The following is a 24,103-nucleotide window of genomic DNA, read 5'->3' as shown; positions in this document are numbered from 1 at the left end:
CTTCATGTGAGGAGGCTCAGTGGTGTCACTTCCTGAAGCAGAATTAAGCCACTGTGAGCTCCACTTCCTGTTGCACTTGAGCGATTACAGGACAATTTCGGTTTATAGGCTAGTGTCGAGCGTATTCAAAAGTTAGAAGTCCGCAGTTAGAATTATTTGGCAGAAAGCTAAGGTCTGAAAGCTTGAGATCCTGATAACAAGGAGGAGGTGGACACCCTAAATGTCTAGTAGTTTAATGTTTGCCATAACAACAGAAACAGGGACTTCAAACAAGTGAAGGCCACATACGAAAGAACTGAATTCTTTAGGTTTGGGACAGTGGTGAACAATGAAGCTCCGAATGTGAGGGAGTCTGTAAGCATCCAGGGTCTAAAAAGACCAGATGCAAATCAGACTGAGACACATTTAAAGATCGTTTACGTGTCACATAGGTTTCAAGTTATCAACAAAAACAAATTTTGTAGCAGGGTCAGACTTCACACCAATGACCACAAAATATGAGTATGTTTACCTTGGTCTTTGCCATATCCACAATGTATTGGTCTCCTTTGACACATTCCATGACTTGGAAACCATCTCTGTCAAGCACCTTAGCCTGGGAACTTCCAGCCACAACTAGGATAACATCTCCTGTGCTACTATACTGCAGAGACTTGATCTGGTGGCTGCATTTGAAACAAAATCAAAAGAGAGTGTACGATTAAATTAAAATAATTGCATTGATAGAACAAATAGATGCAACAATGAACTCTAACACCTAAGTAAAAGTGAACATAATCATACCATTTTTTCAGCTCTGCAAAATATATTATCGTTTTATTCAACACTAATTGCAAGAAGCTCAGAAGTCTCCCGTTTACATAAATACATTAAAGAATAAGAATTAGCTTATGTGTCGAGTCAAACAATAAAAAAAGGATTGTTGTTGGTACTATAATCTTAACTAAATCGTGAAGCTGTTACACAGTCCCACAGCCCCTAAAAGCTCCCGTCACTTGTCAATATTAAGAAGAAACTGGCAATTGACGTGTTCAAAAATGGGACTGAAAGCATGAAAGAAAGAACTGTGAAATAAATATGAATTCTGACTGACTGACTCATTCTAGCAGCATCAAGCTCCCATTCCTCTATACGTTTGCCATAACCAGCTGATAGAACTGACAACGAGAGTATCCTTGTAAACAATGGCTCTGGCCCTGTAAAATGTGAAGCACACATGCAGCGTGGAAGGGTAGCAGTCGGACATTAGGAAATCAGCACAAAGTCTCTGCACAGGCATGCAGTACAATACTCATGCTTTTGCGGCGAACTAGGAGCACAACTGGGGACTCGGAAGCTGGCTGGGTGTGTAAGGGTCGAGATTAGGAGCATCTGACCGCGCACAGTACCAAGGCTTCTTATGTTCTTAACTCAATTCACCCTCGGTGGCAGATCTTTTGTAATCAAAGCCAGACTAGGTGGCAGATCTTTTTCGATATGGACACCCGGGGTCTGGAATATTTTGCTAATGCAATTACAGGAGACAAAAGTTGGATTGATTAAAAAAAGAATGTTTAAAGACGGTTCTGTTCTGAGAGATGTAATTAAATAGCTGATAATGTTTTGGCTTCTCGTCTGGACGATCCCTTTGGGAACAGCTGTACACGCTTTATCAGTATATTTTCAATCACTCATTCAATTTTTTTTAACGTTTACCGGATTTTGAATAGTTAACAAGAATGAAAAACGTAAAGCTTTGTGTAAGTAAAAAACAACCCCTCTATCTCTCGCCACTCCCCCTTAGAACACTCCTGCTTTAATGCCTAGGTATCGACCACTAAAGTAAAAGTGATTGGTAGAAACTTGAATAAATCCTAGCCACTGGTAACTCAAGGCCGCATACCAGGCTATAATTTTTCTGCACACCCTGCCACCTCAAATTCGGCTTAGCCATATGATAATCAGCTTGATCCTGCTCAAATAGGAACAGTGCAACAGGAACTGTCAGGCAAGGACCTCTCTGAACCAGAAACACAAGCAACCCAAGACCAGTTTTGACGTCGTAGAGGTTCTTCAGTCAGTGTAGCTTGGTTCCAGTGGCACAATGGGCATGGGACCCACGTTAAGACTAGGCATCGCGCTGAAGTAAACAAAAAAATTGATGGACGCATGCTTGAACTCATCTCATCCAGTAATTACTAGGGCCGCATCCTGGTCCATTGTACTTTGCCCACCATGCCACCCCAGATAACACCCAGACATATCCAAATAAGCCTTGGTCATGTTCTAATAAGAACAGCCCTTGTTGACGCTATTGACCCTTATTTGGCTGTGGAAACTTGGTAGGGATCACTGTTAGCATGAGCTAAAGCCATTTTGTTTGTGGCATCCATTTTAGTTAGCGGTACAAAAGGGGGTGGTGATGGACGGAGCATCTGAACCAATCAAATACTCACACCCATTCAAAAGATCTGGGCTTAATCCATCACCGTTCTTTAGCCCACTCTGCCACCCCAGTTCAGTCATGGCTATATGCAAATCAGTCTGACCCTGTGTCTCATGGGAGCAGTCCAGCCCGAACTGCCAAGCCATGCCTTCCCTGGACCGGAAACAAGCTTCTTAGGACTGGTTTCTGGCATTCCAGCCGTCTTCAGCCAGGCTTGCTTGAATCCAGTAGCAAAGTGAGCAAGGGACTCACGTCTGAGCATACCCTGCCAACTTATGGCGAACAAAGCAGTACAAAAGGGGGTGGTGATGGACGGAGCATCTGAACCAATCAAACACTCACACCCAGTCAAAAGATTGTGTTTAATCCATCACTGTTCTTTAGCCCACTCTGCCACCCCAGTTCAGCCATGGCTATATGCAAATCAGTCTGACCCTATGCCTCATGGGAACAGTCCAGCCCTAACTGCCAAGCCATGCCTTCCCTGGACCGGAAACAAGCTTCCTAGGACCGGTTTCTGGCATTCCAGCCGTCTTCAGCCAGGCTTGCTTGAATCCAGTGGCAAAGTGAGCAAGGGACTCACGTCTGAGCATACCCTGCCAACTTATGGCGAACAAAGCAGTACAAAAGGGGGTGGTGATGGACGGAGCATCTAAACCAATCAAACACTCACACCCAGTCAAAAGATCTGGGTTTAATCCATCACCTTTCTTTAGCCCACTCTGCCACCCCAGTTCAGCCATGGCTATATGCAAATCAGTCTGACCCTGTGCCTCATGGGAACAGTCCAGCCCGAACTGCCAAGCCATGCCTTTCCTGGACCGGAAACAAGCTTCCTAGGACCGGTTTCTGGCATTCCAGCCGTCTTTAGCCAGGCTTGGTGTTTGTCACTCTAGCAACCTCCATCGTGGGCTCCCTTCAAGTTGTACTTCTAAGAATAAATCTTTCTTCAGCTTATCAACTTGGATCTGCAAGTTATTCTTCACTTTGCCCATACCACACTTTTGGTACCAGGAGTGGGGTGAAGTTTTATTTCCTTAAATTTTATTCAACTGGATTTCATCGGACTTAACTCTAGAACTTTGTTTGATTTGGAGCCCACAGGCGTATATATCTCGACCACCTCGAATTTTGTTCTTGGTTCCGGAAGGTGGGTTAGACATTATATACAATATTTGACAATTTATTCTACAACTTACAGTTCTTTCTCGAGCTCCTCTTCCTCGAGCCTTTCTTTTCAAATGTAAACGTTCTACCGGCATACTCCTCTACATCTACAGCGACGCTTCACGGCATAATTCCAGCCTCTCATCATCGCTACACTGCAGAACCGCTGAGCATTGTGGGAGCAGCGTGACAACAGGAAGTCCTGCAAGGCACTCTGTGAACAGCGTGGTGACCTCACACACACAGTGGCCATTTTGAGAAAGTTGTGAAGTTCTCCGACCTTACTCCAACGTTTCTTGCGATCACCGCTGTAATCGGTGATTCGCACACCATTAACCGCTACAAATCCAGCGATTCCTCAATTTGTTTTATTCTCCAGTGCGTTTCACAAGCGGTGATTCGCACACATTCAATTTCAGTTACATCCCGTTTTGAACAACAATCCAATACAACTGTAAGTTACTGTTTTACATATTTTAGTTCCTCATTTCATCTTCATGGCTACTGCGCAAAGGGTTATACAACCATCACGTTTCCTTCCATGCTTACTCTGCAGTAAAAGGTGTATATAAGCTTTCTTTACTCCATGTGCGCCTCATACATTGCCTGAGGGTTATGTATCGATGTACTTCCACTCATGAGTCCAAATAAACTATCTCTTTAATATTACAGCTGCCATGCCAATCTCTACTTGTTTTATTTATGTATTTAATTTATAAAGTGCTCTATCACCTAGCAGGCATCCTTGCGCTAGCATACAGTATATAAGTGTGCCCGGAGGCTGACAGCCGAGTTAGACTTTGGGAAACAATCAGGTTTTTAGTCTCTTTCTAAAAGGAAAGAGATCACTGACTTGTCTCAATTCTAATGGAGGTTCATTCCAAAGTCTGGCAGCTGCTACGCCAAAAGTTCTGCCACCCGATTTTGCTTTCCTGACTCTGTATTTTTAACAGTCTCGCCGATGAGGAGCGGAGGCTTCTTGCTGGAACACACCACTCGAACTTTCTCCGCATGGAAGCAGGTCCAGACCCATGCAAAGCTTTGAACACTAGACTGAGAGACTTAAACTGGATTCTCTGTCTCAGCAGGAGCCAATGCAACTCCACCAAGGCCGATGAGAAAGAAGAACCTCTGGGCCATCCTAGGGCTAGCTTGGCTGCCGTTGACTGAATCCTCTGAAGTCTATCCAGAAGATATTTCGGAGACTAACAGTAATGCGTTGCAGTAGTCTAATCTACTTAAAATGGTACTTTGTACCACTAACGCTCGCGCATGAGGAGGCAGCAGGGGGAAGATTTTACGTAAAGTTCTAATAATGGAAAAACAGCCTCCCACCGTTTTCGTAACCTGAGCCTCTATTGTGAGTTCGTTCTTAAACATACGGTCCTTCTCTACCAGCCTCACGGCGGTCGATGTATCGGTGGGCCAGAAATTACCAGGCAGCACAGAAGGAACCTTACCCACTGAGCAGTAAAGCACCTCGGTTTTTCCCGCATTAAACTGCAGAGAGTTTTCCCTCAGCCAATGAGCCGTGGCACGCAGGCAGCCATGAAACACTTCGAAAGATGTCGACTGATCTTCCTCTAAGGAGAGAATCAGCTGCGTGTCATCTGCATAATTTACGAGGTTGATTTTATGCTCTATAATGACCGCAATCGGAGGTTTCATATAAATATTAAATAGAATTGGGCTACTTGCCAAGCCATTTGGCACGCCATGCGTGATGTTGTTAAAGGCAGATTGGTAAGGGGGGAGAGACACTGCTTGCCTCCTATCAGAGAGAAAGGACTGGAACCAGCTCAAAGCACGGCCCGTCACTCCCACCTCCCTCAGCCTTCTCAACAGGATCCCATGGCTAACCGTATCGAATGCGGCAGACAGGTCGAGCAGAATAAGAACAGCTGCTTGACCCCTGTCTGCCCGCATCCGTAGCTTATCCATCACGGTCACCAAGGACGACTCTGTGCCATGGGCAGGCCGAAGGCCAAACTGTACATCCTCTAGCAGTTTATTCTGTTCCAAGTGATTAGAAAGAGTACTGCTGACCACTCGGTCTACAATTTTGTACGCAAAAGGCAAAAGGGAAATTAGTTTTTGGGGCAGGCCGGGTCCAGTGTAGGCTTTTTTAACAGAGGTGTCACCAATGCCTGTTTACAGTGGGACGGGACCACTCCATTAGAAATAGATTGATTGCAGATTAGCGAAGTGTAGGGAACAGCTCTGCCGCAAACTCTTTCCAGATGATTTATTTTGGCACAGGATCCAAAGGGGATCCAGAAGGGATACCTAAGGCTACCCTACTAAAGTCCTCCACTGCCAGTGGCACAAAATCCGTTAGATTGTTGTTGGTCAAGCTCTCTAAACTGTTAATAGAAGCATTGGTACCACTCTCAGCAATACCACTAAGACCCATAGTGTCTATGATCCCAGACTCAAGTTGCTGACGATCCCCACCCAGGTTATCAATAATAGTTTTAATTTTATCATTAAAGAACCTAGCCAAATTATCACAAACATCTTGAGAGGGGGGTATCTGATTCTTAGAGCAATCAGGACTGGTTAAGCTATTCAAAATGTTAAAAATACTTCTTGAACTATTGGGAGCATTAAGAATAGTGTTGGAGAAGTATTCTGCTTTGGCCCTGTTAATCTCTTTCTTATAACACACAATCATGGTTTTCCAGATGTGTTTATCCTTATCCTCATATCCCTTTCTCCACTTCCTCTCTGCCTGTTTACAATCAGATTTAAAAAAATTTAATTTATCATTATACCAAGGGGCCGATGGTCTACCCCTTTTTATGTGACTTTTTAATGGAGCCATAAAATCTAAAACCGCAGTAATCTTCGAGCAGAGGGATACATAGTTCTCCTCTACCTGCTTATCTACAGAAAAGCAGTCCTCTACCTGAAACATGGGAGGCTAAACCCCTCTTACGCAGGAGAGCCTTACAGTCTGTGTTTGTGCAAGGATCTTACATTTAACAGCCCACAAGTCAAAATACCTGCTTTTAAGAAGGCTGAAGTCGGGAATGCAGTCTCTGCGAATGTAAATTCCTCCCTATCATAGCCCAGCTCACCAATATTGTGTGGCTCCACACTAGTATAACTTATAAGATGACAGGCTCCATCAGATCCCATTTTTTCTCTTAAAGGGACAGCATGGCTGGTGCTGAGCGCGTCCTTAGCGCGGACGAGTCCAGACGGGCTTGCTTTTGGCACGCCCGCTGCACGCATTCGCGCCATCGTCGCTTTTTATGCTAATCTGTCCCCGAGAGCTGAAGCACTAACTACCAAGATGGCGGGTCCGCTTGCACAGACGGACACCGCAAATCAGGGAGAACAATGTGATCCTAACGGGTAGGTGAAATATTTTCCACCCCCGAGCAACAGGAATAGAGCAGTTAAAAATCCCCAATTTTAGAGAACAAATCCCCCATAAAAGTAATATAGGCAAAGAGAGCTGAAACCGTAGTAACAGCTCCCTGACAGTCCACCCCCCTCCCCAGACCATTTCTCTCTATCTTGGAAGGCAGACAGCCTGTCACAGTCTTCATCCAATGTACTGTTATAATACTGTTTCAAATTAGGCGCATTCAGACCTGCTCCTTGCATATGCCTCTTTCAACACTGTTGAATGTGACCATATAAATCGTGGTAAAATTTGTGAATATCTTATTTGGCATATTTTAATGTGTAAAAGTAAAAATAGAGTAATTTTAAAATACCCGAGTATGTCCAGTTAGTGACAACAAAAGTTATCAGAACCACTCTTGGAGGGCCACATGCAAAATAGGGTTACTGGGCCCAAACGTGATGTTGAGGTCTTTTACTCCTGATGTCCTGGAACCCGACCTAATATGGATCCCACTCAACTGGGCCAAGAAACCGTTCTGAACTTCTCAGTGGTAGCTGTCGTAGAGCAGTCAAGGTTCCCTTCGATAGGATGAAGACAAAAGTCATAACAAAGTGCAAACAGTATGAACAATAAATCAATGTCAAGCCAAATACTTATTTCTAAATCTACCCATACAAAGAGATGCAGCATTAAAATACAACACAATCCCCCTTGAGGTTGTGACTCTAGTAGCTGTCAGGCAAATCCCAGCCCCACCCTTCTTCGTGTAAAGAGTTCAGGGTAATTCCCCAATCAGTGGTGAAAGCATCAGGGAAAGCAGACTCATAGGCCATACTCAAGAGTTCCCTTTTGACTCTTCAGGATTGCAGTCCAAATTATCTATTGTGCGACTGTGCCTTCAGCAGCAAACTTCCTGGGCCCCATAGTAACTGCAAAGAGGCCATGTGGGCTCAGCACCATTTTACAGAGCTTGATACAGCATACAACGGTTCACCGAAAACAGTCTTGCACACGGACTACGGTCCAATCAGTGCACAGCCATATCCTCTCACCTTGCACAGGGACACCTCCTAGCAGGGCTACCCACTGGTCATCGCTCCCTCCAAAGCTCTCTTCTTCTTCACAGGGCACACCGATCTTGACAAGCAGGCAGACGCTGGTGCTCAAGGTTCCAGGGCCAGTGGTGTTGGTTTCTCTGTGTTATGTCACCTCATCCAGCATGGAGACTAACAGACCTTGGCCCACCAGTCCTTGCCACAGGCAGAAGTATTGCAGAGTTTCCCTTTCTTACACAGCCTGTTTGGCTGCTTAGCAGAGTACCACGTTTTGGGTCTCAGCCTCCCTTTCTTATAGTCCTTTTCAAGACACCAAATTTTATTTATGGTCTGGGTCTTTGAAGTTTTACGCTGTGGTTCTGCTTGTTTTGAAGTAGGCACTTCTTATCATCTTCCATCATGAAAGATGTCCGTCACAGAGGGCAGGACTCCGAAACTGACCTTCCACAACACAGTTCTTGGGTGTGACCAGAGATCACACCTGGATGTCAGCCAATGTGATATGTGCATCAAAATATTAATTCCAGGATCTTAGCCCCACTCATTATGATTCTCTTTCCAGCCCCATCTCCCATCCTGAGATGTGTTCACGCCCCTTCCTTGTGATCAACCACTGAATCAAAGATCATTCTTTTGAAATGTAAAGGAGTCGCTTCATTTTCCCTCCAGTGTGTTCCCAGTAGCTCAAAGGAATGCAACAATGCACACCTCTGTTTGGGGGGGGGAGGGATTCCTCTAATCCCCATGTCTTTACCAGGTAGGCCTGAGTTTCCTAATATGGAACCCAGGGTCCGCCAAACAATGTACCATTGCAGGCATACTCACTCAGTGTTCTTTCACAGCAAACTTTCAGTCAAGCACTGTTCCTCCATGCATTGTACCCTTACGCTCATGCAACCAGCATACACATTTAGTTTGCAGCCACTGTTCAGCACTGAAGCTTTTCTAGTTTTAACCAGGTTATGCTTTTTACAAATACACGCACACAATGCCAGCACACACACTCACTATGTGCGAGCTGCACAACCCTTCACTCTTCATGTATTGTACTCCATGCAAGCACACATACACTCAGCACATGCTTTATCCACACATTCACTACAATTCCACTAGATCTTGCATGGTATGTATTTCTCTGAGGCATACATACAGGCAGTACATATACTAACCACACAGGCACTACACAACACTGCTCCATTCTCGTACTGCACCTTTCCCAGTCACGCACAGCTAACACAGAGTCACTACTTATGTCCTCTGCAACACTCCACAACTACATGATGTAGGCCAAGGGTGAATTCAGCACACAGAAGCTGAATGTTTAAAAAGATGAGTGAGCCTGTCAACCGCACTCCAGTGACACAGAGTAAAAAAGTTCTATTCACTACTACTGATCACTACATGGCATGCTGTCACGACCGCTGTTGTGCTGCTTAACTTCAGGTGAAGGCAGCGGCCTTCCACCACTATGAGGGTAGCACTCTGTGCGGCCTTCTCGGTCCAACACATCAATCCGTGAGACAGACCTATGTCAAGGAGACAACACATGAACTAAGTTCAACTATGACAAAAAAATCTCTTAATTATGCAGAGGACTTTCCGTCCCAAAACACGCCCCTTCCAGATCTGAACACAGTGAACCAACGCCTAACCTGAAGAGGTTAGGTGGTCCAATCAGTAAAACCCATTGCTCAATCTGGCTATGTGCGCCACTACAAAGTCTAATTCTTGCAAACAAATGGACCATGTCAACAACTTGGAGTTCTCTCCCTTCATAGCAGTCAACCATTTCAGTAGCTTATGGTCTGTTTCAACCACTAATTTAGGGTCAAACAAATACGGGCGGAACTTACACAAGGCCTACACTATGGCTAAGCACTCCTCAATAGATGTTATCACCCCTAGGAAGGCTGTTTTGATGGGGAGAAGACGAGTGGGCAGTTCAAAGGGAGCGCACATCAGAAAAATAAGAACCAGATTTATGTCCCACCACAGCATAATAAAAGACGCCAGTGGGAATATGTGTTGGAGACATTTTAGGAACCTACTTACAGTAGGGGCTCTGAAAATGGATGGCTGATCTTTAGAATTTGCAGAAAGGTAATCTTTTACCATTCCCAGAGCAGAGCCCTGCTGGGCCAAGGAAATAATAAATTTAAAAAACAGAGAATAGGGGGGCAGATAGAGAGTCAACATGCTCACCTGCACACCATGCCATGTACCTACTCCAATGGCAGCAGTATACAGTCTTGGAGGAGGGGACGCTTGGTTGCCAGGATAACATTGCAGACATTGGGTGTTAGGTCACAAACTGGCAACTGTCGCTGCTCAATCTCCAAGCATGAAGACAAATCGTTTTCAGGTTTGAGTGCAGGACCCTGCGCTGTTGCTGTGACAGAAAATGCTCATAAAGAGGCAGCCTGATCGGAGGACCAATTCTCATGTCAACAGCTCTATATACTAGACTCTTCGTTCCCAATGCGGAGCCACAACAATGACTTGGGCCAGGTCGTTCCTGAATTTCTTGAGAACTCTGCACAGGAGTGGTATTGGCGAAAATGCAACCGGAGGCCAGAGCTCCACTTGAGTCAAAAAGCATCTATGAGCGAGAGCAGCCCTAGAAATTCCAGCATGTGAAACTGCTGAGATTACGCATTCTCAGCAAAGGCGAACAGATCTAACCAAAGTTCTCTTGAAAGCATCCTTGCATCACACCTCTAGGTGGAGACGCAATTCTTGATCCCCTAAGCACTGATGGATGAGTTTGTCCACTCTGGCTTTCAGAGAGCCGCCAGGTGTGAATCTCTAGGGTAATTGCCCTAGTGTCCCAATCATGTCAAGAGGACTAAGGCCTCTTGACAAAGCGCTCACGTCCCCACCTCGTCCCATTTGTTGCAGTACCACATGGCAGTGATGTCTGTGAACACATGCACTAGCCTTCCCCTGACTGAAGCATGGAAAACCCCAAAGGGGAAGCTGTGCACTTTATCAAATCTCTAAATTAAAAAAAAGTAAAAGTAAGAAAGACTTTCAATGCCAAACAGATCGCCCGAAGCTCCAACAGACTGATGTGGAGCCTGGGTTACACTGGAGACCAAAGTCTTTTGATCTCCACCTCTCCCAGATGGACACCCCAGCCCAGCAGTGAAGCATCAGTCACTACAGTAAACTCTGGTTGGGAAAGGGAGAGGGGTCTGCCAATCGCAGTTCGCCAGCCAACACTGCAGATCTTTTGCATTTCCTTCCAAAATCTGTTTTATGTCTAAGACATTCCCCTGATGCTGCGCCCACTGTGACTTCAGGTCCAACCACGGAGACCGGATATGCTGGAGGGCATGAGTTACAAGCAGGATGCAGGAGGCCATAAGGGTCAACAACCTCAGAGTCATTTTCACTGAAATCAAAGATTGAGGCTGAAACATCAGTATCATAGCTTTAATATCCTGGACTCACCACTTGGGCGGATAAGCCCAAAACTACACTGGGTACAGAACAGCTCAAATAAATGGAAGCATCTGAGAAGGAGTCCGGTGATAGTGAACCCCAGCAACTGAAGAATGTTCGCTGTATTCTGGAGGTGAGAGACGACTTCGTGGGGGCGAACCTGCCTTCAACAGCCAATAGTCGCGGTAGGGAAAGACTGGAAGCCCTGACCTCAGCAGATGAGCTGCAACCCCCGCCATCACTTTCTTGAACACCCGAGGGGCAATGGTAAGGCTGAAGGGGAGCGTGGCAAACTGAAACTGCTCTTGTCCCACCGTGAACTGCAGGTAACTTCTGTAGGCAGGCAGGATGTGGAAATAGGCATTCTGCAAGTCCAACGCTACCATCCAATCTCCCAGGTCTAGGTTTGACCAGACTTGTGAGCATCTTGAATTCTTCTTTGTCGAAAGAGGTTGAGAAGGAACAGGTCTGTGATAGGACGAAGGCCGTAGTCCTTCTTGGGCATCAGAAAATAGCAGGAATAGCAACCCAACGGCCACGCTCTCTAAAGCTCCCTTGGCCAAGAGAGCTAACACTTCCTGATGGAGAACGGAGAGGTGGTCCTCCATCAGCATGTCGTAAGTGGGTGGCGGGGGGTCACTAAGGGGAGGGCGTACCCCCTTTGAACAAGCTGCAAATTCAGAGGTCGGACGCTATTGGCCTCCAGTGGTGCAGGTAATGGCATTTCCTACCTTCTACTAGATGCCCATGATAGTCAGAGGGTAAACTAAAGGAGTTTGGAGCAAGCCCACAAAAGGATGTCCGTAAGGGATTCATTACATTTATTATTTATTTATAAAGTTTTGTATAGCGCAAACATGACCCTAGTGGGTATTCAAGTGCTTTACATGAAGAGAAGAAAAATTGGTCTAGTAAACAGGAAACATATTTAGGTTTAAGCAGCGTTGAGTGAGAGATGGTTAACCGTGAGCCAAAAGTGCGTATTTTATAAGATGGAATTGAGGGATATAATGTCTTCTGGAGAGGAGATTTTGAGATACAGCTGAGTGTCATCCGTGTACATATGGTAGTGGATGTTAGAGGATTTTAGGAGGCTTGCCAGATGTTTTAGGAATAGGTTAAAGAGAATGGGTGAGAGAGAAGATCCTTGAGGAACGCCAAGAATGATCATGTGGGACTTGGAGAGAGATCGATTAATTTTGAGTCTTAGGGATCGGTTTTGGAGGAATGAAGAGAACCATTGTAATATCACCCCTGATAAGCCCATCCTTTGTTCCAGTAGATTCAGTAGATTATCTTGTTTGACGGTGTCAAAGGCAGCCGAAAAATCAAGCAATATTAGAGGGCATGATTCATTTTGATCCACCATTTTTAGTATGTCATCCACTATATGAGTAAAGGCAGATTCCATGCTGTGATTTTGACAGAAGCCTGATTGGTGTTGATCGAGGAGTTGATAGTTGTCTATGTGATTGCAGAGTTGGTTCTGTACACATTTTTTTAAGAGCTTTGCCAGCGTGGGGATGTTGGAGATGGGCCGGAAGTTGTTAGGATCAGAGCAGTTTGCCATATGTTTTTTTTTTAAATGGGTGTAACTTGTCCAGCTTTTAAGCAGTCAGGGATAGTGACTTGACATAATGAGGGTTTAAATAAGAAAGAATTTTGTACAATTCATGGTCGCTGATTGGGGAGAAGGTGTTCCAAGGGCTCTATCCCCATCTTCTCACACTTCCGCAAAGCGCTAAAAACATTTCTGTTTGCCCAGGCCTACCCCTGCTAACTTCCTCAGCCCTGTCTGTTCTGTTCACTAGAGCTCTCAGCGCCAGGAAGCCGTTTGGCCACTGTGCGTTCTATAAATATTTTCATTCATTCATTCATTCATTCATTCATTCATTCATTGTTTTTGGAGGGGGCCTGGACGGTTCCTTCCGTTCCGTAAATTGGGAGGTGTATGAGAAACTGACTGGGTAGCAGGTAATAGTTCCTTCGCTGGTTGAAGTTCGTTCTCTATCTTTGTAGTTTTTTTATTGAAGAAGATGGGCAGTTTTTTGCAAATTGGAAGGGTGCTGGATCCGCAGTCTAACGGGTTTGATGTGTTGCATGATTGCTGCTTGACTATTTTGAATATTATTTTGGGACTATTTCTGGCTTGGTCGGGCTGTGCTCTAAAAAAATTAGCTTTCACTTGTCTTATTCTTCTATTATATGTGTTCCTCATTGATCTTAAGCGTTTTAGCAATTCCAAGGATGGGGAGTATCTACAAGCACTTTCATCAGTCATTAGATTGCGTCTTTCTCTTTTCAAGTGGTCTTTGAACCGTGGCCTTGAGTTTTTATTGTAAATATTTTTCAGCCGAAGGGGTGCGACGGAGTCCATGACTTCCCATATATAAGTATTGTAGTAGTCTGTGAGGCCATGGACATCATCCATGTTGGTCTGTGCGATCAAGGTGTTATGGCATAAGGTGGTTAGTTCATTGTGGTTTATATTACGAAGATTCCTCTTTCTAATGTTTTATTTTCTTTGGTTGGCTATTCTTTTGGATCGCCTTTAAGTAGATGAGGAAGGTGACGTGATAATGGTCTGTCCGGTCACAGGGGGTAATAGATTCTAAGGAGACAGTGTCCGTCTTAGAGATGATAAAGTCCAAAGTCTCACCCTTGTTGTGTGTGGATCTGTCGCAAATTTGGGACAACTCATGGATTAATAGGAAGGATTTTAGACTATTGACTGAGTGGTCGTTCAGGTCATTCCAGTGTAGATTAAAGTCGCCAAGGAAGATCTCGGGTCCTTGAAGATTATCATTCATTGTGATGATTTCCATGATATGTTCGATGAACAAAGAGTTAGCACCCAGAGGGAAATAGAAGGCATATATATTACACATGGGTTTGTTGTTGCATGGGATATTGATGCTAAGATATTTGAATGTTGTTACAGCTATTGTTTCCAAGTGGCATATTGAAAGAGTATGGTGGTGGATGCATGCTATTTCACCACCCGTTTTCTTGGGTCTATCTAGTCGAATGATCTTGTGACTATGTGGGACTAGTAGATCTATGATGGAATGAGATGAGTTGTTTAACCATGTTTCCGTGAGGATAACTATATCGAACTTATGTGAAAGAATGAAGTCGTAGACTTCTGCAGCGTGTTTATTTGCTGATCTGCAGTTGAGGAGCATGCACTTCAGCTGATTATTCCGATGAGAGGCCATTTGTGATAAAATTACGCGCTTATGATTGTTCTGGTTTATTCCTCTGTGATTGTGATTCGGTTCCCTGAATGGGTTGGCTTGGATGGTTTGGATTTGATTTCGATCAGAATTGTTTGTATACTTTTCTAACTGATAAGAAAGGAGGAGCTCATGGATCTCATTGCTCGACAGACCTTGATTTGATCTCTTTGGGCGAGAATCATCAATAGTGGAATGTGTAGTTTCCTATCCCAGTTTGGCTGTATGAGGGACATGGAGTGGGGAGATGTCTGTATCGGAGTCAGTTGGGGTTACCATGGAGCTAATTGAGCTGTGAGAGAGCCAAAGATTGGATGTGATGGACGTACGTCTCTGCAGGTCCTCCTTAAGGTATTTTAGGCAACGATCAATCTAATTTAATCGCATTACCCAGTAATCAGGTTTAAGGGTAGCGGTGGGTTGCGTAGAGAGGTCTGATAGTGGTGTGATGTAATAAGGGGCGCCCAGTTGAGAGAGGGAGTCATTATTAGCTGGGCATTTTGGTTGTGGTTATTTGTGAGGATGATTTGACGAGATGGGATGAAGTGTAGTACTGGAGGTAGTGAAAAGGTTAGAGGATCTAGGTGATCGAAGGTTGATTTGCTGAGGGAAATGGGTTTGTGGACATTATTATTCCCCGAGGGTGTGATTGGAGAGGCATCATTGGTGCGGACTGAGGAGGTTAGAGGGGTAAGTGGGGGAGGGGAGTTCCATGAAGTCAGGGTCTATGCTAGTCTTGATATTGGGGAGGGTGACGGGTGGAGAAGCAGATGAGTTGGTTCGACTATTCCTAGTATGGTTCTCAATCTTTGAGTAGGAAGATGGTTTTGGAGAGAGAGTGGTGGCATTGAGAGTGGGTCAGTATTTGCTTGTGACCCGAAGTGAGTTGACTGAGATAGGAGTAGCCATGTGCGTTAAGGAGGATGTGAGGGAGATTTCGGGTGGGAAAATTGGGCTTGTTGTAGACCCCCTTTTTTAGGATGACGAACATTCTGTCGATTAAGATTAGATTTTCATTCAAAGACTGTATTAGTATAATCTCATTATTATAAATAGATATGGTAGCATTTGCATTGCAGAAGGAAGAGGGAGGGAACGATAATCTAAGTCAGTGAGGTGTTTTTCTGGTGTCTGTGATGCTTAACATGGAGAGTAAAATATTTCTCCATTGGGCTCTTTTTTTAATGCAATATAGATCATTAGTTTGGGTTTCCTTGGTGATACTAAAAAAAGGGTCGGAAATAAGAGTTTCTGGATGAGATTTGAGTAATTGGTGTTTGTGTTTTTTTTTTTTAAACCTTTATTACAAATAAGTAATACATACACCTACAACCACAGGGGAGGGTCAGTACCAGTAAATATCAGAATCAAAAAATAGTACACAGCTCATCAGCCGACAACCCGTGGGTCCGGCAGCAATATTATACGCCAATGCGATAATCTTGTGATGGTAAAAGGATAAATGAAAGGTTTCACATTTTACATTTTTTGAAAGAAAAAAAAAACATACCAACAAAAATCAGAGGTAATGACTATAGTATAAGTGCCTGTCTCAGGTAACAGGGGGAGCGACCCAGCTAAAGAAGCTGATGTGAGAAAGGATGAAGAGTCTCAAGGAGGAAAGGGGGGGTGAGAGTAAGCAAGCAAGCCATGTACAATCGGATATGGATGTGTGGAATGCACGGTCACGGGGACAGAGGAATATCAGTGGTTTCTACGAAGGGGGGGTGGGGGTGCAGATCTCTCCACGGTACGAATTCCATTGACCCCAGATCCTCCCCCATTTCTTGGGCCTACCACGGGCAATGTATACAGTTTTTTCTCTGAACATGCACCAGTCCATGTTTTCCTTCCCTGTTGAAACCAGAGGTGCCCTTGGAGACCCCCACAGCTGGGCTATGTCCTTTTTCGCTATCATGTTGCCGAGGGTGACCCATTGAGTCTGCGCAACGCTGTAATCATTCGGCTCCCAAACATTCAACAGGCACCTTCTGGCCTCAGGCAATAATGAAACACCTGTCACCTCTTCCATAACAGCATGCACACGTCTTCAGTATACCACAACATCCGGACATTCCCATAAAATATGGAGAAAAGTAGCAAGCATACCGCAGCCGCGTCTACATAACCCATCCATAGAGTAACCCATACTCATCAGGCGTGGACCCGTGACATATACGCGGTGTAAAATCTTCAATTGCACCAGCCGGAGACATGCCGGAAACGCGACTTCCTTGGGGGATGATATTGCGGCCTGCCAATCTTCGTCATCCAACTCCAGCCCATCACAGGTCCAGGCCCCCCGAAGCTGTACGAGAAGATCCGAGCGGTAATTGATAAGCTTTTTATAGATGAGAGAGATGGTACTTTCAGGGACATACCCGTCAAGCACTCTGTCCTCCAGGGGGGGAGGACTCTGGGATATCGGTTCCGGCCGGGAAGACCGATTCAAGTGCGTGACGGATCTGAATATAACGGAAGTGTTCCCTATCGCTCAGATTATATTCTCGTTGGAGTTCCGCGAAGGTTTTGATCCTATCCTTGACCCAGAGGTCTCCAACCCGACTGATGCCAATTAGATCCCATTTGTCAAATCCCTTCACCGTCCAAAGACTGCCCAGTCTCTTTGCCGCGTAAAGTGGGGTGGCTCTAGTCAGCTTGTCCGTCCATCCCGTGGCAGCAGTCGCACTACTCCACACTCGTACTGCAACCCCAGTGGGTCCGGTAAGATTTTTCCTGGCCGATCTAGAGTAGAGCGCCCTATTATAGTCGCCTCCCGGTAGCTGCCATTTATCCATCCCGAAGGCCGGATTCGGGACCGGACCATACATTGCATGGTTGACTGCACTCAATTGGGATGCCCAGTAGTACCTCTTTATATCGGGCAGCGCTATGCCGCCATCGTACCAGGGCAGAGTCAATTTCGCCAGTGCAATGCGAGGCCGCCCGCCCCACACCAGCCTCCGTTGGAGGCCCTCGATCTCACGGAAATAACTGGCAGGCACCAAGTCAAGCGTATTTTGGAGAGCATACAGGAATCGAGGGAGAAACATCATCTTAAACAAGGCCGCTCTCCCTACCGGGGACAGCGGCAAACCACACCACGCCGTGACGTCCGATCGAAGCCGGCGAAGCGGCGGAAGCAAATTCCTCTCATACCGTACGGCTGAGTCCAATGAAATGTAAATCCCCAAATACTTGAAGCCATCGCGCGACACCGGTATCAGACAGACACGGGGCAACAGAGGCAGTTCTCCAGTAAGTGGGTAGATGCAGGACTTGGCCCAATTGATAGTCAAGCCAGAGTTCCTCCCGAAGGAGCTTAACACGTCGAACAACACACCTAATGACTTACGAGTGGAGGTGAGGTATAACAAAATATCATCAGCGTACAACGATATACGGTCCTCAAAGTCAGAGGACCAACTGATGCCTTTAAGTGATGGCTCCCACCGAAGCCACACGGCAAGGGGTTCAAGAGCGAGCGCAAAGAGGAGCGGTGACAACGGGCAGCACTGTCGTGTGCCTCTCGCGAGGACAAAAGGCTCCGAGGCCCTACCATTGACCACCACTAGAGCCAGTGGTTGTTCATAAAGGATTCTGACCCACCCGATAAAATTTGGGCCAAAACCAATTTTGCGAGGGCCGCCCACAAATACGGCCATTCTATCGTGTCGAAGGCCATCAAAGCATCCAAAGAAACCAAGATGGCCGGCTCACGAAGTGACCCCGCCCTTGCCAGTACACCATGAAGGCGGCGAAGGTTGAGAGCCGTATTGCGATGAGGAATGAACCCGGACTGATCTGGATGTATCAAATCGCTGATCACTGTAATTAGACGATTTGCCAAAAGTTTTGCCAAAATTTTGGGCTCAACGTTCAAAAGCGAGATTGCTCTGTATGACGAACATTGGTCACGGGGCTTCCCGTCTTTGTGGATGACTACAATGGACGCCAGTCTCTGATCCCGGGGGAGGGTTCCAAAATCTTGCGATTCCAGAAACATTTGGCGGAGGTGCAGCGCCATCTTATCTGGACACAATTTGTACAGTTCTATCGGGATAACATTCGGGCCGGAGGCCTTCCCCGAGCGAAGGGAGCGGATAGCGAGCGCTATTTCATACGTGGAAAAATCCACCTCCATAAGCTCCCTGTCTGACTCCGAAAGGCTAGGCAACGCGATATCTCGAAGTAGCAAATGTGTATCCTCCTCCAGCCTGTCAGAGACCGGCGCGTAGACCTTCTGAAAGTGCTGAGCAAAGACCGCAACTATCTCAACCGGGTCCACAACCCGCGCACTGTCCTCTCTCTCCACAACAGGCACAACCCGATTCAACCGGTCTCTTTTATCCAACCACGCACTCAACTTTCCTGCCATATCACCAACGTCATACAAGCGTCCCTGTTGCTCACGACTCATCATCCTGGCCGCATCCGTAACAAGAGCTCTGTAGTCGGCCTGTTTAAGGGCCAGAACATGCAACCCCTCAGATGTAACACCAGCTTCCAACTCTTCTTCCAGGGCTTTGATTTCATTCTCCAAACATACCACTTCCGCGTTCTTGCTTTTCTTCGTGCTAGCAATCAGGGACAGAGTTTGACCCCAGATAACTGTCTTATAGGCCTCCCACAAGGAGATGACAGAGGACACAGACCCCACATTCTCGGCAAAGTAATGATCCATACATTTAACCTACTTAGCCCTAGTTTTCGGATTAAGTAGGTGCCAGGGGTTAATTGGAGCAACCCGACCCTCAGTTCCCAGCTGCACATCAATTGTAAGCCAAAGAGGGGAGTGATCCGAGATCCCCCTAGCTAGATGTTGAATTTCCCTCACAGAGACCATCTGCACCGCTGGGACTAGGATATAATCAAGCCTTGAGAGACTTCCATATGCTCCCGAATAAAAAGTATATTGTGCCTGTCCAGGGTGCAGTTGCCTCCAGCAGTCCACTAAACCCAGCGTATCCAGGAAGTTGCTCAACCATAACTGATCTCGATAGAGTCCTGGGGGGCTACGATCCTCGCTGCCACAGACAACAGAGTTAAAGTCCCCACCCACAACCAGCATACCCTCAGGGAAGTTCAAAACCACCCTTCCCAAATCAGAAAACGTGGTGGACTGTAAACCCGGCAGAACATATACTGAGAGTATAGAGATCATCTTCCCCTCCCAGCAGCCCGCGACGGCCGCGTATCGGCCTCCATCATCCAGCACAGTCTCATCTATCTCCAAGGGGAGGGAACTCCTAACCAGGACGCCCGCCCCCCTCGACCCTGTGGTAAATCCTGAATGTGCCACCAGACGATATCCCCTTCTGTTCAATGCATGGAAAGTATTCCCTATCAGATGTGTCTCCTGCAGCAACACTATATCCGGTGAAAGACGCTTCAGATATTGTAAAACTACCCCCGCTTCATCCTATCACCCAGACCATTAACATTCCAACTCAGCACCCTCAGCCCCCTACCCCCCATTCCAGAAACGTGGACTGTGCTCCCCCCACAAAGAAACAGGCACAATGGACAAAATATGCAGCAGAATAAAGCCTCGGAATAAACAAGGAAACAAAGTCCCCCCACCCACCCCCAGGAAAGTCCCTAGAACACCCCCCCACCCTGCACCCCTGCGTTAGACCCGAAAGCCACCCCAACTTGCAGTATGCCTGTCGCCCCATTGAACTAATCTACGAAAAGAGAGAAAGAACCCCCTAGAGGAGGAAGAATCCCGGGCCCTCCCACCCCCGGGTAATCACCGAATTATGTACATAGGAATAATCAAACCACTGCTGTAAGTCCGTATAGCTGGCACACCGGTAGGGACTCATTCCACCTGGTCCCTAGGCCACCTTCAGCGCCCTTTGATTGTTCCGATTGGTTACCGTGTGCAGGCAGAGTATCAAGCCAGTCACTGACAATCTCCGGGCGGTCAAAGAAGAGTGCACGCTCCTCGTATTCAGTCCTCAGTCGAGCCGGAAAAAGCATGGCGTACTTTAGACCCATGTCCCTAAGGCGCCGTTTCACCCCCGTGAAGCTCATGCGCTGTTTTTGCACTGCTTGCGTAAAGTCTGGATAAAAACTGACCGATGCATTGTCAAATTTCGTGGGTCCGTTGGTGTGTGATGCTTGGAGGATAGCGTCTCTGTCCCGAAAGTTAAAAATCCTGGCTATGATAGGTCTCGGTGTGGGGCCCAGTTTAGGCCGACCGCCTGGGACTCTGTGGGCGCGCTCCACGGTGATAAAGTTGCTGAGGCCCATAGGCGCTAGATGATTCAGTACAAGGTCCTCCACCAAAAGATCAGTAGACAATTCCGTGGAGTTTTCCGGAACACCAATAATGCGAACGTTGTTGCGCCTGGCCCGGCTCTCAAAGTCATCCAGCCGACGGGCAAACAAGTCATTTGATGTCCGGCGATTACGGACTTAAGCCTGAAGGTCCGAGACATCGGTAGTGAGACTCGCAGTCTTAATGTCCAGCGACTTAACTCGTTCGTTGGTCTTTGCGAGATCCGTCCTGATGAGGTTGACTTCAATCGCCACAGTGTCTATCTTTGAAGCCAGGGTCTCATACTGCTGACCCATCGAGGTCTTCACACTGGCAATGGCGCCCATGACATCTCGCAGTGTCAATTCTTCCGTCGCAGGAGAGCCATCTCCAATCTCGTCCGAGATTTTACCCACTCCACCAGGGGATCCCTTCGGGCGGGCGAAGCGATCAATAGTATTGGTTGGGCGACACCCCCTCGTAATGTGCCCCTGGTGGCTCGCTTCTCACTCTCCGGCATACCCGCCTTGTTCGGTAGCGAGCCCAGTCGGGCCGTTTGAGATCTGGTGAGAATGGCTCTCCGCAGAACCAACTGAGAAGTCAGGGATGAGGGCAAGAGGCAGGAGATAGGCCTGGAGCAGGCAACAAGGCACAGGCCAGCAGTGTCAACAGGCAGCAAGACGCAGTAGATGGTGACCAAAAACGAAACTGAAAGTACCACAGGGGCGGCGGTCGGATCGCAGTGACCGTTGTTGTTCAATTGCCACCTGGGTACTTCGAAGACTCGAGTCCGCGGCTGATCATCGATGTAGGCCGTAAAGTTTCAAGATGCAGAGAGTCCGGTTCCCGGTGGCCAAATCGATTTTTGAAAGAAGCTATTTTGTCAGCAGGGCATCAGCTAGTGGAACCCGTCGTCAAAATCAGGATATGTGGCAGGATAAATGCAGGAGGTGGAAAGGGTCTCGGGAGCCCTGTGCTCATGCGTCCATCTTGGATCCGCGCGAAGCTCCTCCCCGTGTTTGTGTTTTTTTAAAGAGTTTTTGGAGTAGTTTGAGGGGGATTTGCTAGAAAAAGCATTGTGGCCCAATGGTTCCAGGTTTTTGTCCATTACTTGATGCTGGGAGGTACCTCCTGGGGTTGTGAAAGTTCTAGGGTGGCACTTCTGACACCCCTTCTGCCGTTAATGAAGGAATATATGAGCAGTATAGAAGACATTAATTGTGCTAAGACCTCTGTTAGTGGTAATTTAGAGTTGTGGGGAATAGAGTATTCTTCTTGTCATAAGCTCATTCCAAGGTGTCTAGTTCAAATGTAGAGGATTAAGTATGAAGGTCTGCCAATGACTAATATGCCTTTTAAAGATGTCTGCCCATTTTGCAGGGTTTTTTGTATTGATATACGAAGCAGTCCTCTTTTTGTTTCTAGGGCTGAAGGTATTCTTTTTCAGATCAGAAAGCTGGGGGGCGCCATCTTGTGTAGATTGATTGAAACTTAGTGTTGCCAAACTATTTGCTAGCCGCAACACTCGGGTAACTGAAATGAGCAATCTTGCATTTTCCCTTCCTTATTACCCATGTCTTTTTCCTTTATTCCCTTTTTTGTTGTGCCTAACTCTCACTTTCATGCGCAATCGGATGCTTAAGCCCAGATGGAACTTTTTACCGGTTCAACCTGCAAAAACAGAAACCTCCCTGTTGTCTAGTACCCTAGTGCCGCAGTGTAACAGGGAAGCGTGGGGCCATGAGGCTTCGGGGGAAGAGAGAGAGAGAGAGATGCCGCGGAACGGTGGAGTAGAATAAGTGGCACCCCGCCCCTTTTTCCTTGACCCGCCAGCCAGTGGCTCTCTCTGGGGATAATCCTCCCATAGGAGAGACAGTTCCGGACTCCGTGAAGAGGCGGGGGAGAGGAGAGGTAGCACTCACCCATTCTACGAACTTCTCTCGGGTGCGGATCTGAAGAATCAAGAAGGCAAACCCTCAGTCTTCCAACGGGTTCTTCCGTGCTGCCGGATCCTGTGAGCAGTGAGCGCACTTCCCCGATTCCGGCACTTTGCAATGAAGCGGCTCTGAAAATCACAGAGGTGTTCCCTTTGGCCAACCATGAAGACAGACGATGTTGTGCTGGATCTAAATCGGCGTGACACACCGCGGGTCCTGGCACCAATCCTCCAGGCTTTCACAGAACAGTTGGGCGCGGAGGACAACCGAAAGGAGGACAGCTGTGAGCCTGGAGTGCAATGGACTCTAAAGAGCCCACGAGGACTATGCAGGCTTCCGTCACTCTAGCCTCCAAGCAGACAGAGCGGGCCTTCAGCGACTAAGTGGAATCCTCCGTTACATTCCGATTTGTTCTTTTAAAGTTAAAAAGTAGCAGGGTGGCTGGTGGGGCATACATAGGGATATTGACTAAAAAAAGTGATCCAAAGCCCGGGAGCTTCTTTCTGGAGCTCAAGCTCGGCGGCCATCATGGCACTTCCAAAGTAGTAATGGGAGTAATGGTTCCATGGGGCAACTCAAGGCTGAAGCACCTCCATCAAGACATTTGTCTTGACTGTCACTGAGGGCAGCATAATGTCCAGGGCCTCAGCCACCCTCTCCTCCACCATTGCAAATGAGGCACCCTCCTCCATAGCCATGGTAGGAGGAGAGACTCAGGCCAGTGTCAGGGGATGTGTCCACACTACTGTAATCAGCAGATCCTCATACCATATGTCCTTAAAATCTTATATAGGATAACCATAAAGGTTCGCAGACCACCTCCCACATGCCACCCAATCCAAGCCTGTTGTACTTATAAGGCGCTGGGCCAATATGGGAAGTCTGCCACCGGTGGGCGCCAGAGCCGGTGTTGGTAGACGCCTGCCTAGGTCTGTATCGGAGTCAGGTATGATGATGGGGGTGGGACCACCACTAGCAGTCAGTGGTGCCAGGGGTGTCGGCACTGGAGCAGGCGCCAGGGGAAAGTAGAGGTTGCCGACCGGTGCCACTCCACATCAATCAATAGATCCCTGGGATCCGATTGGCGCCGAAGGTGAACCCCTAGATGGAAAACCAGTAGGGGCCCCTCCTGGACCCGTGGTTGCTCCAGAGGATTCAGGTCATCCAAAGATGAGGTGCATGGTCTCATAAAATTCTTTCAGTTGGGTGGGGTTCG

General features: G+C 47.0%; 1 protein-coding gene across 1 annotated transcript in view; it reads right to left on the bottom strand.

Annotated features, from left to right (window-relative positions):
- WDR70 (WD repeat domain 70) overlaps positions 1-24,103 on the bottom strand; it is a 1,742,574-nt gene that overhangs the window by 1,318,987 nt on the left and 399,484 nt on the right. The window contains exon 7 of the mRNA XM_086960548.1: positions 512-665. Coding sequence (XP_086816674.1) covers positions 512-665 — 154 coding nt within the window. The remainder of the gene's footprint in view (positions 1-511; positions 666-24,103) is intronic.

This window comes from Lissotriton vulgaris, chromosome 3_1 (assembly GCF_964263255.1).
Source record: "Lissotriton vulgaris chromosome 3_1, aLisVul1.2, whole genome shotgun sequence".
In the NCBI taxonomy this organism is placed as follows: domain Eukaryota; kingdom Metazoa; phylum Chordata; class Amphibia; order Caudata; family Salamandridae; genus Lissotriton; species Lissotriton vulgaris.
The sequence above is the reverse complement of the archived record's forward strand: the minus strand, read 5'-3'. Positions and strand labels throughout refer to the sequence as shown.